Source organism: Anguilla rostrata, chromosome 12 (assembly GCF_018555375.3).
Source record: "Anguilla rostrata isolate EN2019 chromosome 12, ASM1855537v3, whole genome shotgun sequence".
Taxonomy (NCBI): domain Eukaryota; kingdom Metazoa; phylum Chordata; class Actinopteri; order Anguilliformes; family Anguillidae; genus Anguilla; species Anguilla rostrata.
The window spans coordinates 2,525,896-2,541,355 of record NC_057944.1 but is presented as its reverse complement, the minus strand read 5'-3'; the positions used below and the strand labels follow the sequence as shown (position 1 = coordinate 2,541,355).

The 15,460-nt window shown below is 46.3% G+C and overlaps 1 protein-coding gene across 1 annotated transcript in view; it reads right to left on the bottom strand.

Moving 5' to 3' along the window:
- LOC135235784 (spectrin beta chain, non-erythrocytic 4-like) overlaps positions 1–15,460 on the bottom strand; it is a 98,520-nt gene that overhangs the window by 13,789 nt on the left and 69,271 nt on the right. The window contains exons 20-24 of the mRNA XM_064301627.1: positions 9,252–9,515; positions 3,784–4,008; positions 2,765–2,854; positions 1,583–1,861; positions 814–944 (exon numbers count right to left, since the gene is read on the bottom strand). Coding sequence (XP_064157697.1) covers positions 814–944; positions 1,583–1,861; positions 2,765–2,854; positions 3,784–4,008; positions 9,252–9,515 — 989 coding nt within the window. The remainder of the gene's footprint in view (positions 1–813; positions 945–1,582; positions 1,862–2,764; positions 2,855–3,783; positions 4,009–9,251; positions 9,516–15,460) is intronic.

Below are 15,460 nucleotides of genomic sequence, written 5' to 3'. Positions count from 1 at the left end.
AGGGAGAGACAAAGAACTGACTTAGATATACGCTGGCATGGGAGACAGGGCTGGCTTCAGACACAACTCCCACTCTGGAAACACAGTGGAGACTTTGGAAACACAGAGGAGACTTTGGAAACACAATGGTGACTTTGGAAACACAATGGAGACTTTGGAAACACAGAGGAGACTTTGGAAACACAATGGTGACTTTGGAGACTCACACTCAGACATTAGATGCACAACATTGACTCTAGCTACACCACGTTCACTTTAGAGACACAACTCTATCTTTAGAGACACAACAGTGACTCTCGAGATGCAGTTCTGATGAGGGAGACACAATGGTGATTTTGAATGCACAACTGTGACTTCAGAGACACAGTGGTGAATATAAGTCGCTTTTCCACCGCATGGTACCGGCTCAACTCAACTTGACTCAACTTGACTTTTTTTGGTTTTCCATCGGGCAAAAGTTGTGGATAGTACCTGGTACCTGGTACATTTTTTGGTATCACCTCTGTCGAGGTTCCAAGCGAGCTGAGGCGATACTAGAAGGTGAAGTGAAAACACTGCAGACCACTGATTGGTCAGAGCAACGCGTTTCATGCGGCGTCGCTAATGACGACCAGCTACATTGACGGGGGTACTGTCTGCAGTGGAAAACGAAGTACCTGGTACCAAAAGCGAGTCGAGTCGAGTTGAGCCGGTACCATGCGGTGGAAAAGCGGATTTAGATCCACTACACTAACTCTAAAATCACAATGGTCACTTTAGAGAGACAACACTGCCTTTATAAGCATAGCCCTGATTTTAGACTTGGATAAGTACCTGTCTGGGTGGCCCATCTCCAGTAGCTGCCGGCACTGCTGGGAGAGGAGGCCTATCGTCTCTGCGTAGTCTTCAATCGTCTGCTCCAGCACCAGGTGCTTCTTCAGCAGTTGAAGGGTGCTGGGCTCATCCTGGTGAGGGGGTGGACCACACACACAGAACCACTCCATTGGTCGAACAGTTCCGTCTCATTTGCACATAAATAAACTGAAATCATCCCATAGAGAATGGCTATCTGGGGCCCTGTTGCAGCAGCCGTTATCATATGCTTGGCTTATGTGTGTCATAGCAAGCACCATCTCGCTAAACTCTGATCAGTGACTGTGGGACCTGTGCAGCAGTCAAGAGGTTTTGTATGCAAGACATTACTGCTTTCCTCTGATGGCCAAACAAGAAAATACCCTGGGAAATGTATGGAAATGATTTACAGCTTTTTAAAACACTTAATAGATGCCTTTATTGATTGAATTTTGACTTCATAACCAACAAAAGCAATACAGCAATAGCAATGGTTTAGGCACTTTTCTGAAAGAAACAAGTGCTGTTTTCTATCCAGTGATGCCTCGGCTACTTGTATTCATTCCACTGGATACAAATAAACAACCGACACTGAGTTTGCCTGGGAATATAGCGACATCCATCTCACTTAAATTCAACAATTTCAGCATAGTTCTTCTTGGCTAAATGGAAAATGAAGAAGCCTAAAGACAGGCCCCTTGCTTCACCCAGACGCGCAGGGAGTGGGTGGGCCGGTCTCCGACCCTCCTACCTTGCCTCTCTCCTCGTTCATCATGTGCAGCTCCTGCTCGCTGAGCCAGGCCTCCACCTCGGCCACGTCGAAGTAGTACTGCTGCGCCTGGTACATGGCGTCCAGCACCAGCTGCCGCTGCTCCGTCTCCGCCCGCAGCGCCTCCCACAGATGCCGCAGCTGCTCCAGGCCCCCCCGCACGCAGTCCGCCTCCGGGCTGCGGATGGACGCGATCAGCCCCGCCCGCTCCAGCACGTCCTCCACCCGCGCCCGGTGGCCCTGCAGCTCACGCTGCAAACTCTAGGGGGCGCCCAAGAACATACGGAACGCGTCAGCTTGCTAAATCAAGGCCCTCCCTGTTCCACGTCTCAGTGCTCTTCCTACTTGAGCTGAGCGGCACAAACTCTAATTACACTGCCATGACAATGATACAACGCCTGCCATAACCAGTCATGACATCACAGTGTCAGCACAGTGTTTTAATGACATTCATTTTCAAATCTGTTTTGTAAATGCTAATATGCTGTCAAGACTGGTAATGACAGGTGCTATGGCTTGCTTATGACAGTGTCATGAAGGGTTTATGGAATTAGTTAATTCAGTGTGGAGTATTTGTCTTTTAACGTGGTTCCTTTTATTGCACGCTTGCTTTAACACACAAGCATGCACGCACACACACAAACACACACACACACACACACGCACACACACACATGCACATACACACACGCACGCACGCACACACACACACGCACACACACACAAGAATTTATTGCTATACTTGTGAGGACTTCCCATTGACTACATTCATTCCGTAACCTCTAACCCTAACCCTAACCCCAACCACTACATGCCTAACCTTAACCCTAACCTTAACCTAATTGTAACCCTAACCCTAACCCTAAGTCCTAACCCGAAAACAGCCTCTTGAACTTGTGGGGACCAGCAAAAGGTCCCCACCTTGTGCATTTTTCCTCATCTTTCTATCCTTGTGGGGACATTTGGTTCTCACAAAGATAGTAATACATGTCCAAGCCCACACACACACACACACACACACACACACACACTGGTGGTGCCGGAATGAGTTAGGCTTGCTTCATTCCACGCATTCAGGCACAGGCAGGGTGCTCTAAGGTCACACTGAATCTGGGCTGTTGTTCCTGCATCGTCCCGTCGCCATGGCGATGTGAGAGCACTTGCCTGGTTCTTCTTCATCAGCTGCTGCACTTCCTGCAGGGTGCTCCCGTACTCCCTGGTGGTGGCGATGGGGAGGCGCTCCTGCACCCACAACTGCAAAATCATATTATATATACATGTAATGTTGCTGGATTTTTCATTGTAAATGCAAAAGGTGAATAAAAAGTAATTGAAAACGGTTTCAGTTCAAACAATAGTGAGCTACATTTTCCAACGTAGACCATAAGCACAGCTGGAAAAAGTATTTTTGTTTTTATTTGAAATATTTAGCATTTTTAAACTGAAATAAAGTCCAAAAGGTTCATGTTTTTTGCTCATTTCTACAAATCCCAAGTCTAAGAGCCGACTCACACCGGACACGATGCCCACGCCCGTGGACTGCAGCTGTTACACTAGCCCTGGTCAGGCGCTGGAGCGCTCGCTACATGTAGCGAGCCCAACTGGCACACTTAGCTTCCACTATGCAGCCGCTCCCCATCCTAAGCCTAAGACTGCTTTCTTTAGGTGTCCATTTAAAGATCTTTAAATGGAAACAAAACTGAATATTACACAATTAAAATATTTTATATATGATAGAAAAAAGAATGCTGAGATTATATTAGAATATTGAGACAAAGGTGAGGCCTGGGTTCAATCTAATTGTATGCAGCTTTCAGATCCTTTCAGCTCAATCTGAGCCTGAAACACCCTTGTTTAAACGCTGATGATGACAAAGCCCCGCGGTGGTGAAGTGACAGTGCATTCAGGGCTTTCCTTCATAAACAATGCAGGTAACAGCACTGACCCTACATGCCTGGTCATCATTCACGTGTAAGATCTTGAATGATAAAGCAGGTGAAGCAGTTAAAGACCTAGGAAAGTCATTTAAAGATCACTGTATCATGTAACCCAACAATGTCAATATGCTGCTCCTCACCAAAGAGACTTGCTGTATTACTAACTGAAGGGACATTTTGAAGGGACATTGTGAAGGGACATTTTGAAGGGACATTCTGAAGGGACGGCGTCTTGGTGCCACTCACGATTTCGTCCTCCAGGTCGCGGCTGACCTGGTGCACCTCCTTGGAGGCGAGCAGGATGCGGCGCCTCTCCTTGAGCGGCTCGATGAGGCGCACGATGCGCGTCTCCACCACGGCCTGCCTCTCCCCCACGGCCTCCCGCACCAGGCCCTGCTGGGGGATGGAGGCTGCCTGGGCCTGCAGCTCGCCCACCTCCTTGTACCACACCTCCATCTGGGACTCCATGGTCTGCCCCAGGCCCCCGCACACAGGGGAACACAGCGCAGGTCCAGGAGACAGAGACGGAGAAGTGAGCTTTTTACACGCTTTTTTTCTCCACCGTTGCCATGGGAATGCACATGATTATTAATATGATGTGACTCGCACGAGGCGTTCACACTCGCACGCACGCGCACTCAAGCCCACGCAGGCACGTGCACACGCACATACGCACTCACACACACGCACATACATACACACAGTCACACGCACATACGCACTCACACACAAGCACATACATACACACAGTCACACGCACATACGCACTCACACACAAGCACATACATACACACAGTCACACACACATACACACTCGCACACAAGCACATACATACACACAGTCACACGCACATACGCACTCACACACATGCACATACATACACACAGTCACACACACATACACACTCGCACACATGCACATACATACACACATTCACACCGCTGAAATTGACCGTATACAGTGCCCACCAGTATAACTGGCAACCCTGGAAAATATAAGCACAAGGGGTCAATAAAGAAGTCTCTGTCATTTATCAGCGTGACCGTACACTCAAAATACGAGAAAAATCTAATCTTTCATTTAGGTACGATTATTCAAAGAAAAAACATTATTCATAAAAAATGACTATTTTTTCAAAAAAGCATGTGCCACAATTATTGCCAATGCTGGAAATAGTTACTAACAAACCACACAGGGCAAAACCCCAGAGTCATCCATCAACATTGGGAAGATCAGAGAACACACAAACAAAATGAGACAAAAGCTTGCTGACCTTCATAGGTCAGGCACACAGTGGCTAGAGAAAAACAGCTTAATGTCTGAAACGACTTAATTCCACCATTAGGGCAATAATTAAGAAGCTTAAAGCAACGGAAGCTGTGATGAGCCTGCCGGGAAGAGGCCACAAGTGTATTTTGCCCCCGCCACCCCACCCCCCACACACACACAGCGAGGAGGACAGCTTGAGGGGCAAAACTTTCTCCAAGATCACAGTGGGAGAACTGCAGGTGGTAGCACCCCGGGGTCACCAAGTCTCAAAACAAGCCATTGGGAAAGGCTGGCCAGGAGAGAGCCTCTGCTGCTGTCATACCACCAACGTAAGCACCTGGAGTTCGTTAAATGATACGGGAATTAAGATCAGGACCGGGGTGCTATGGTCAGATGAGACCAAAATTGAGCTTTTTGCCAAAAATACCATTGGATCCGTGGAAGCTCCTAAGGCCCTGGGAGCCTTGTTTGCATACGGAGCCCAAGTCTAAGGGCGGAATGATCCAAAACATACCTCAAAATCTACACAAAAATGGGTCCCTGTTCCTGGGGCCTGAGTGTTCCGAGGGCTGGGGCTGGCGTTCGGTTTCTGTGGCCCTGGCCACAGACTGCCAGAGAGTCGACAGGATTCTACATCTCGTTTAAACTTTTCTAACTTTTAAAGACTCACTTTGTTTGCGTTGCTTTTACTTAAGGTGCCTTCTTATTGTTTTTTAGTCTTCTTAACCCTTTTAAATTATTAAATCTTTTATCTGACTTTTATTAATCACCTGATTTTTATGTTCTTTCCTTATCTCCTTTCTTTGTACTTTTTTGCTTAATATTTTTATTTTGCGCTGAGAACATTGTGTTGCAAATTTGTATGAAATGTGCTCTGTAAATAAAGCTTGATTTGATTTGATTTGACCACAAACTAAAGGTTTTGCAGGGGCCATCCCAGCCCACTGACCCAAATCCCATTAAACACCTGTGGGGTGAGCTGAAGAGTACAGCCCAGACTAAAAACTCTGAAGGATCCAGAGAGATTCTGTATGGATGAATGGTCTCAAGTTCCTCGCCATGTGTTCTCCAGCCTCATCAAACATTACAGGAGTAGACTCAGTGCTGTGATCTGGGCAAGGGGAGGGTGCACAAAGTACTAAATACAGGCATGCCAACAATTGTGGCACACATCTTATTCAAAATAAAAATAATTTTCCATTAAAGATTTGTTTTTCCTCTGACCAATGGCATCACAATTAAACTATAATTTTCTAATTTTTCTGAGTATAGAAGACATTTGATAAACAATAAACCCAATTTACTCCTTTACTATTTGCACATATTCATTGAGGTTGCCAATACTTCTGGTGGGCACTGTAAGACTGTTACTAAGCCTAATCATGTGCATTACACTTTTAAACACCCAAAAAAGAACCCAGGGTAAATTAGAGATGAAAGGACAGAGAGATTGTCAATAAAAGCAAACACTTGTCAATGGTCCAGTTTTCAAGTGTTCATGTTAGCTAGAAGATATCCTGACACATTTCTGTGTATTGTTGGCCAGAGATTTCTGTTTGTGTTACCTGTAGGCCATGTGTTGAGCCCTGTGATAAATAAATATTATACATGCATACATTTCTAGAAGTTAAGAGTATGCAATTCTGAATTCTCGCCAGAACAAGTTCAGATATTAGGAGACGTGGCTGAACTGCAGGCACATTTAAGTTGATTTGAACCGGAGAAGCAGTTCAATGTATTTAAACGAGAAACACACAAGGGAATTTAAAAAAAAAATATTGCAGAAGTACATGTAAAGACATCCGGCTGTGACCGGGGACGCTAATCGACGCTAAGAAGTGGGTCACATCGCATCACAACTTTCACAAAGCCGCGTCCTGCTAAATTTCTCACCATCAAGAAAATTGGAGCAAGAGAGGGAATAAGGTCAACCTTGCCCTTATGAATTATTTGGACTACTTTCAGGATTAATTATGCAAGATTCGGGGAAAGGCTGTGGACTATTCAGCTTTCAATTCAAAATGGCAATCTCAACATATATTTAACATTTTATAGCATTACAACACTCTGTGAACAAGATCAAAGCACTGCATATTTATGTTCTAAAATTTAAAATGGTGCATATTTTTGGTGAGGAAGTGAATCGTAAAACGTAAAACTGGATAAACTGTAAGGGACTAAAATGCATTCCTTTGGTTTGTATATATATATATAAAAAGACAAACAGTTGAACAATTAAGACTTGTTGTTTTTCTATATGACCAGAATGTGGGCCCACAGGGCAATGCTATGTTGAGAAAGCCAGTGATGGGGACCACAGAGGCAGATGAGAGCAGAGGACTGTGAGAGAGAATCAGCCGGTGGGATTGCTCTTCATTCCCGCTCTGACCCCGGCCCAGCCCAGATCAGACTAAAGCCGGGTCTGAGCCAGCCGCCCACACGACGCGCGCTCAAGAGCGGGCAGGCCGGCGAGCGACCGCACGAGCGACCGCACGAGCGTCGGCTGGAGGGCCGAAGCTTCCCACTCTGATACGGGCCTTAACATAACAGAGGCGGGGATGCGCAGCAAAGCCCCGGCTGATTCCCAGAACCAAGGCAAAGAAAGAGTGAGAGGGATGAGTGAGGAACGAGGGATGAAGAATGAGTGGAGGCTGGGTTAGAGGGGAGAAAACGGGAGCATGAGGTTTAAAAATGAACTGAAACGGCTACTGTACCCCGGATGAAGGTGGCTGGGTGGCATGGATACAAAGCAGAGGCTGAAAAGGAACTCAAAGCGGCTCACAGCACCAGCATGCTGTCGGGGAGGAGAATGGAGAACGCGTAAAATGAAAACCTGAGCGCTGGATGGGGAAGGATGTGCCTTCACAGAGACCGGCCGAACACACAGACCAGCCGAACGTGCTTTCACACAGTCCGGCCGGACGTGCTTTCACACAGTCCAGCCGGACGTGCCTTCACACAGACCAGCCGAACGTGCTTTCACAGAGACCGGCCGGACGTGCCTTCACACAGTCCAGCCGGACGTGCTTTCACACAGACCAGCTGAACGTGCCTTCACACAGACCAGCCGGACGTGCTTTCACAGAGACCGGCCGAACGTGCCTTCACAGTCCAGCAGGGCAGTACCCTGGGACGGGACGCCGCTGTACACTGTGCATTACCGTAACACTCACATAGCTCAGGTATCCATTACAATACCACATAAACTGTCAATAATACATTATTTTCACTATTTATGATATTAAAAATTATTAGACAATCAGATTGTACAGGCCTGTAATAACTATCTTCCTACAAAAGATTTGGTAACAAGAAGTGGTCTATAATTTATGAGACCTGTTCCTTACAAAATCTCTTATCATTCAATAATAGATTTATAACATTGCATAATGGATGCTGAAATGTGTAGAGCAATATATTAAGGACTACCAAAAGGCTACAGGGCCTGGCCCCATCAGTGACCTCCTGTTGGAGTACTGGCCACACTTGCCAGGGGAGCTAGAGGACAAAGCATAGCACGGCACTGTCTTTGGTTTGCGTAATGAAGCCATGCTCGCTCATTCAAATTAATGATCTTAAACAGAAACTCAAAAGAGAAAAGCACACTGTTTGGAGAAATGAATGATGGTTCACACAGTTCACGCAAACAAAGTGAGCTGTTTTCATGTAGACACACATGACTCATGACTCAATACAAAAAACTATTTTGTATTATAAACATTTAGGAGATGTTGAAAGCTGGTAACCAATGGAAAATAACACATTGTTACCATTACTTAATTGGTGCAGCTGCAAAAACAACATTATTGTCCAGTGCTCTGTTCCCCATTTTGTTCAGGTCAAATTTAGCTTTCTTAAGTAAATACTTTTGGTGTCATTTAGTATTTTAGTTGTATTTAACCCTTATTTTACCAGGAATCACCACTGGGCCGAACACCAAATTAAAAGCGAACACTACAAAACTGTAACTGATGACAATACACTTCGTAAACTGGTTCAACTTAACTTAGCTTCTTTGGAGTACAAATTATAGGCCCTGGTAACAAGCCTTTTATGTTGGCACACCAACTATAAATAAGTTGTATTAACTCATATTGCCCTGTTCAGCAAGACTAATAGGTCCAGTAAAATATTTGTAGTTTTGTGAACTACATTTAATTACTCAAATACAGTACAAAGTTGGGTATAAATAAACAACGCATGGCTTGTCACCGGAGCTTAGAATTCAATCCAAAGAAGCTAAATTGAGTCAACTTAAAAAGTGCATTGCAATCAATTGTTTACAATTTTATAACTGGAGAAGCCTAACATTTTACAATGAAGGAGACACCTGCCCTGAACATATGGCCACAGTGTTCTCAGCAGTTAACTGCTAATCACATTAGCCTGAACACCTCCAGTCTATGCAAGGGGGCGCTCTGGTAAGAGAAAAGAGAGATGGGACCTGGAGCTTCTTCAGTTGCTTGTTAACGCTGGCCAGGTCCTGGCCATGGTCCACAGTGGAGAGCTGGTCCTCCAGCTGGGACAGCTGCTGGTCCAGGCTGGTGTAGCTCTGCACCAGCAGGTCCGCCCTGTTGGCCTGGAAGAGCTGTCGGGCCTTGGCCTGGGTGGTGCTCTCCAGGTCCATCCAGCATTCCCGAATCTCCCCCAGCTTCTGCCGCACCACAGAGCTCAGCTCCGGCTTCTCCTGGATCAGCTGCTGGCCCTCCTGGGGTACAGGGGGAGGGAGGAAGATGGGAAAAGAGCACAGAAATGTCATTCAGAACAGAGAAATAAAATGCTAACAATACCTGCTAATAGCTGTGATCCGTTTAGGGTCAAATCTGTATTGGCGTTACGCTTGTTTGACTTATTTACCTGTAATGCTATGCCAGCGTTCATCTCAATAACAATGAAAGGTAGAATGTGATAAATGAATGAGCTGAGATGTGTACTGAGCAGTATCCCATCAGGAATTATGTCAAAGAAATCAAAGCTATCTACTTCCTGTTTGCATGTTGCTCCTTTCCTGTTGTAAATATAAACCCTGAATATGATCCACCTTAGCTGCACTGCTATCTATAAATCAATCTTATCAGACAATGCAATTTTTTTTGCATATGAAGTCACAAAAGTGCAAACGACCACACCCATACAATCCTGAGGTTTTTTCCAATACAGATTTTATGCCTGATTTGAAATGAGTCTTATTGTCGTTAACATTACTAAAATAAAATAAATATTGGTGTTGTGGATACATCCCTCTGTGATAGCTAATGTATGGTTTTTTCAACTATTTTCATCCACTTTACAATCACTTTAACTAAATTAGACTTTAACCAAAGTTTATGAAATCTTTCTTGTCAACATTGTCTTGCACTATGTAGCTGTGTTAATGCCACTAACCAGGAACAGCTGTGATAGCTATCAATGTAATGAGCTCTACTTTTGGAGACCAGCATTACTACATTATCTAGTATAGGCCTATCACCAAGGAGCATCACCGTAGCAACATATTTTATTTGCCATCGTGCCGCCCTGTCGTTTTTCCCGTACTGTCCCAAAAATGTCGTTCTGCTGTCTACCATTGCAACATTATCCAGACATACGTACCATAAAAGCCTAAAGTTTGCGCATTGAAAATGGATAAGGCCAAACATAAACTAATTCACTTTAGGTTCCAGCTGAAAGGCAGAAGAGCAGACCTCCTGAGGCGATTCAAACGAGCAACCTAACGATCACCAGCCTAGCTCCAACACCACTGCTTCATACAGGGGCCTTATCCAAGAGGATGTTTGAGATATATATGACACAGTCTATCAAAGAAGGTTCTAACTACCAGATGAGATGTGCCGACAGGTATTTTACAATTCTCACAGGCACAAATATGTGTGTGCAACAAGAAAACAGCAGTGTCAAAAGTATTTATGTTAGGATACTTTGCAGAGATTATTTTTTACAAAATTATCATCAAATACATTTTTCAATGAGTGAGCCTGAATCTGATATCGTACAGATTCCTCCTGGAGGATTTGACCATACCTGAAGACATACTCCACCCAGCTACTCATCCAGACCATGGTAATCTCACATCTAGATTACTGCAACTTCCTCTTCGCAAACCTACCAGCCTGTGCCATGCAGCCAACATGACTCATCCAGAACGTGGCTGCCCGAGTCGGTGTCAACTTTCCAAAGTTGTCGCATGACGCTCCCCTGCTGAGGTCACTCCACAGGCTGCTGGTGGCCTCCAGGGTCAGGGTCAGTCCAGTCCAGTCCTGACTCTGGCCTACATTGCAGCCAACAAGACAGCCCCTTCCTATCTATAGGATATAATCCAGCTCTACACACCAGCTCAACCACTCTGCTCTGGTGCAGTAGGGCCACTTGCACTTCCAACCATGTGAATGGTTCTCAATAATCCTGACTGCAGGGGTCCTGCACCCCAGCTCCCCAGTGGTGAAACACACACACCATTCCTCCACGAACTGCTCAGGCATTGCCCATTTCCCACAGAGGTCTGAACATACCTCTCTTCAGACTCTACCTTGACTAACTTTAACCCTACACTGCTCTGTGTGGCTACCTCCAATTAAGTATGACTTTCATATCATATCTGTTATAATCATGCCTTACTTCTAGCTATAACTAATTAACAAATTAAATAAATAACAAAAAAGAGATATTTTACCTGATGATGTTTTGTCGTATCATTCAGTCAAACTCTAGATTATGGTATGAACATATTTCTTGTACAGACCAAATTAATTGACATAAAACTTTGATATCGGCACACCCTAGTAAAAAGACAGAAGGTATGGCAATGAAATTAAATAAATATTGCTATCGGTATGGACTGAAATGACCATGTTGAGTATCGCTTATTGGATACCGACCATAATTTCAATATCCTTGCATCCCTACTACACAGTTTACGTTTTACATACAACCCATTTATGTGGGGGGATATTTTACTAAAGCAATTCAGGTTAAGTCTTCTCCAGAGTCACTCAATCGTATTGTGTGTTTTAGGCATCCAGAGAGCTGTTATTCTGCAGCCGAAGAAGAGTCCGGCCAAGGTTATTAGTGTTGTGGGCTAAATACAACCCCACTTTACAATGCCAATCAGAACAAACGTCTGAACTGTCCTGTTCAACCTCACGGGTTCAAGCCGTTTCACTGCCGCAACTGTCTGGAGTATCGCTCCAGGTTTCACACTCAGACCAATCAAATGAGCCAGATTTTATTTACAGTGTACAGAGTATTTTGCTAAGAATTTGTCAGGATACACTTCACAGTATACTCTGGCCTAAACCCGCACAGAGCACACCTGAGCTGACACTGACAGGGAAAACTTCCTGGAAGAAACCTACAAAAAACCAGACTCAGTGGGGGGGGGGGGCAGTGTGGGCACATTTATCCCATAAAATTAAACATACCTAAAGGCGCAACCTTTTTACATGACTGATGGAACTACAGTTAACCTCATCTGGGGAGAGGTATACAGTGCACAGTAAAATGTACAGTGTTAATTCAACTCTTAACACAGTAAATATGAGAACAATAGGGACCATATGTGCTCTGCAAGAGCTGATTTAACCCTGAGCATTCTACTTTATATGTGTATTTCTGTATGCCCACTCACTCACTAGTGGTTTGTTTTCTGGTGCAATTCGGATTAAGTAGCAAACAGAATGAAACAAAATGCATACAGCAGACAAAAGCAGACAAAAGCAGTGTGACAGGAGCAGTATCAGAGCACGCTGTGCTCAGGCGCCTGTTCCGCCTGACGGCCATCTCGTGATCGATGTGGCTCTTCGCCCGCTTCGCCACGCGATTCCCGTTTCAGGGAACGCCCGTGCCCCCCAGAGCCAGCTGAGTGTCTGTCCTCAGCGCCAGGGGTCACCTCTCACACAATCGGCAGACCTAGTGTCCCCTGCTGCCAAGCCACAGCTAGAGCCTGCCACAGGAGATTCGAGACCAGACCCTCCCCCATATTCACTCCCCCCTCCCCCTCGTCCCCTAATCCTATTGTAATTCAGCAGCCTTGTCAACAAAAAGTGGGGGTGGGGTGTACCGCTGCTGAGGCTGTCGAAGGGGGCGCGTGGAAACGGTGTTTGGGGAGAGGCAATAACAGCACCCCAAGCACGCAGTCTCTCACTGGAAAAAGGAACCCCTCTGCTGCATTCCTAGCTGTAAATATGGGATAGCCTGTCCGATTCTTCCTGTCTGTTCAGAATCCCATTTTGCTCCTTTTGGCTCTGATTTACCGACGCTAGAGCTCAGGATAACGGTCTTTTCTGATGGGTTTTTATTATCGCTCTTGATGAGAAATGTTGATTGGCTGCCTCATAACATCTGTAGCACGAGTGTACGTGTGTGTGTGTGAGTGTGTGTGTGTGTGTTTTCGGTGGAGGGATGAGAGGTTGGAGACGGAATGATACTAATTGAGTTTAATTCCATTTTGTTCTTCTTTGAACATGAAGTAGATTTTTACAGCAATACTTGGAATGTTTCAACCAATAACGCAAAAAAAGCTTAGAATACATTGGGATCCATAAGATCCTAATGTTCTATTTTTACAGTTACAGTTACACTTTCACAAAGCACTGGAAGGAGTACAATGTGTGGAGAAGAACCAGAATTGTGGGAAATCATCAGTCAGTCAGACTGGCAGCTTTAACCTCAGACTGACTACACATGAACCAGATACAAATTCAGTAGTGCTTAGTAGGATGCTTCCTAAAAAAAAAAACTCAGGTCATCAGAACTGCAGAGTGAAAGCTAAACAGGAACATGCTTTGCAAACCAGGCACACAGGTCGGTCAAGGACCTAAATCTCATTTCAACTTTGGGGGGGACAGCACAAAAAATTCTTTAGGATTTTTTTGGAGAACATTTGACCATTTTTCCCAAAGTTGGGCAGATGTGTCCCCCTGGGGTTTATGTCAATGGTTGGTTTGTAAGAGTAGCAGGGTAATCCAGGAAACATAAAAAATAAATTACCTAAACAGATTACTGTGATGTTTGGATGTTTTGAGGACATGAAGTGTTTCCAGTCACTACCTCTGAAACTGTGTCAGGCCCTGGCTAACCGTACAGCAACGCTGCAGAGAGGCTGAGAGGGGCACGGGATATCAGCAGGGGACCGAAGTCGCAGTCGGGCCTTTAAATGTTGTTGCAACGTTGCGACAGTGTCTACGTTACGTTGCCGAGAGCTTGTGACCTCATGGCGATGTATGGCAGAGCTGAGCCCTGGAGAATTACATAACGTAGTGTCTGTGCTCCCTGTGCGCCCTCGTGCCTAATCCACCCGCCCCCCCCTCCACCCCTCCCTCGTTGTGCAGCGACAGCAGGAACGGGACAGGCCCAGCTGCTGCTTTCAAACCCCAGGGGGATAGAGCACGAGTCAGGCGCTCGGCAGCCCCCCCCCCCCCCAGAGCAGCGCTGCAGAGTGGAGCTGTGGCTGTGAGCATCCAGCCACAGGACAGGCATGTTACTGAGGGACCCAGCCACAGGACAGGCCTGTTACTGAAGGACCCAGCCACAGGACAGGCCTGTTACTGAAGGACCCAGCCACAGGACAGGCCTGTTACTGAAGGACCCAGCCACAGGACAGGCATGTTACTGAAGGACCCAGCCACAGGACAGTGATCCTGCCACAGGACAGGCCTGTTACTGAAGGACCCAGCCACAGGACAGGCATGTTACTGAAGGACCCAGCCACAGGACAGGCATGTTACTGAAGGAGCCAGCCACAGGACAGTGATCCTGCCACAGGACAGGCCTGTTACTGAGGGACCCAGCCACAGGACAGTGATCCTGCCACAGGACAGGCCTGTTACTGAGGGACCCAGCCACAGGACAGGCCTGTTACTGAAGGACCCAGCCACAGGACAGGCCTGTTACTGAAGGACCCAGCCACAGGACAGTGATCCTGCCACAGGACAGGCCTGTTACTGAGGGACCCAGCCACAGGACAGGCCTGTTACTGAGGGACCCAGCCACAGGACAGGCCTGTTACTGAGGGAGCCAGCCACAGGACAGGCATGTTACTGAAGGACCCAGCCACAGGACAGGCCTGCTACTGAGGGACCCAGCCACAGGACAGGCCTGTTACTGAGGGAGCCAGCCACAGGACAGGCCTGTTACTGAAGGACCCAGCCACAGGACAGGCATGTTACTGAAGGAGCCAGGCACAGGACAGGCCTGCTACTGAGGGACCCAACCACAGGACAGGCATGCTACTGAGGGACCCAACCACAGGACAGGCATGTTACTGAAGGAGCCAGGCACAGGACAGGCATGTTACTGAGGGACCCAGCCACAGGACAGGCATGTTACTGAGTGTGACATACACACACACACACACACACAGACACATGCATACACACACACACACACACACACACACAAACGCATACACACGCACACACACGCGCGCACACACAGATACACCCTAACGTATGCCTGGAGGAAAACCAGAGCCAGTCTGGATGTTGACCTGCAGCCATATCCTCACAGTTACTGCTCATTGTTACCAAAGCAGAAGAGGCCGCATGCTGGAAGGCTGAAATAATTAGCATAGTTATTACTCTAAAGGCCAGGGCTGAACAGAACGCACCATCAGCCCCCAAACAGCTATATCCAGCCATATTCAGCCAAAACAAGCTA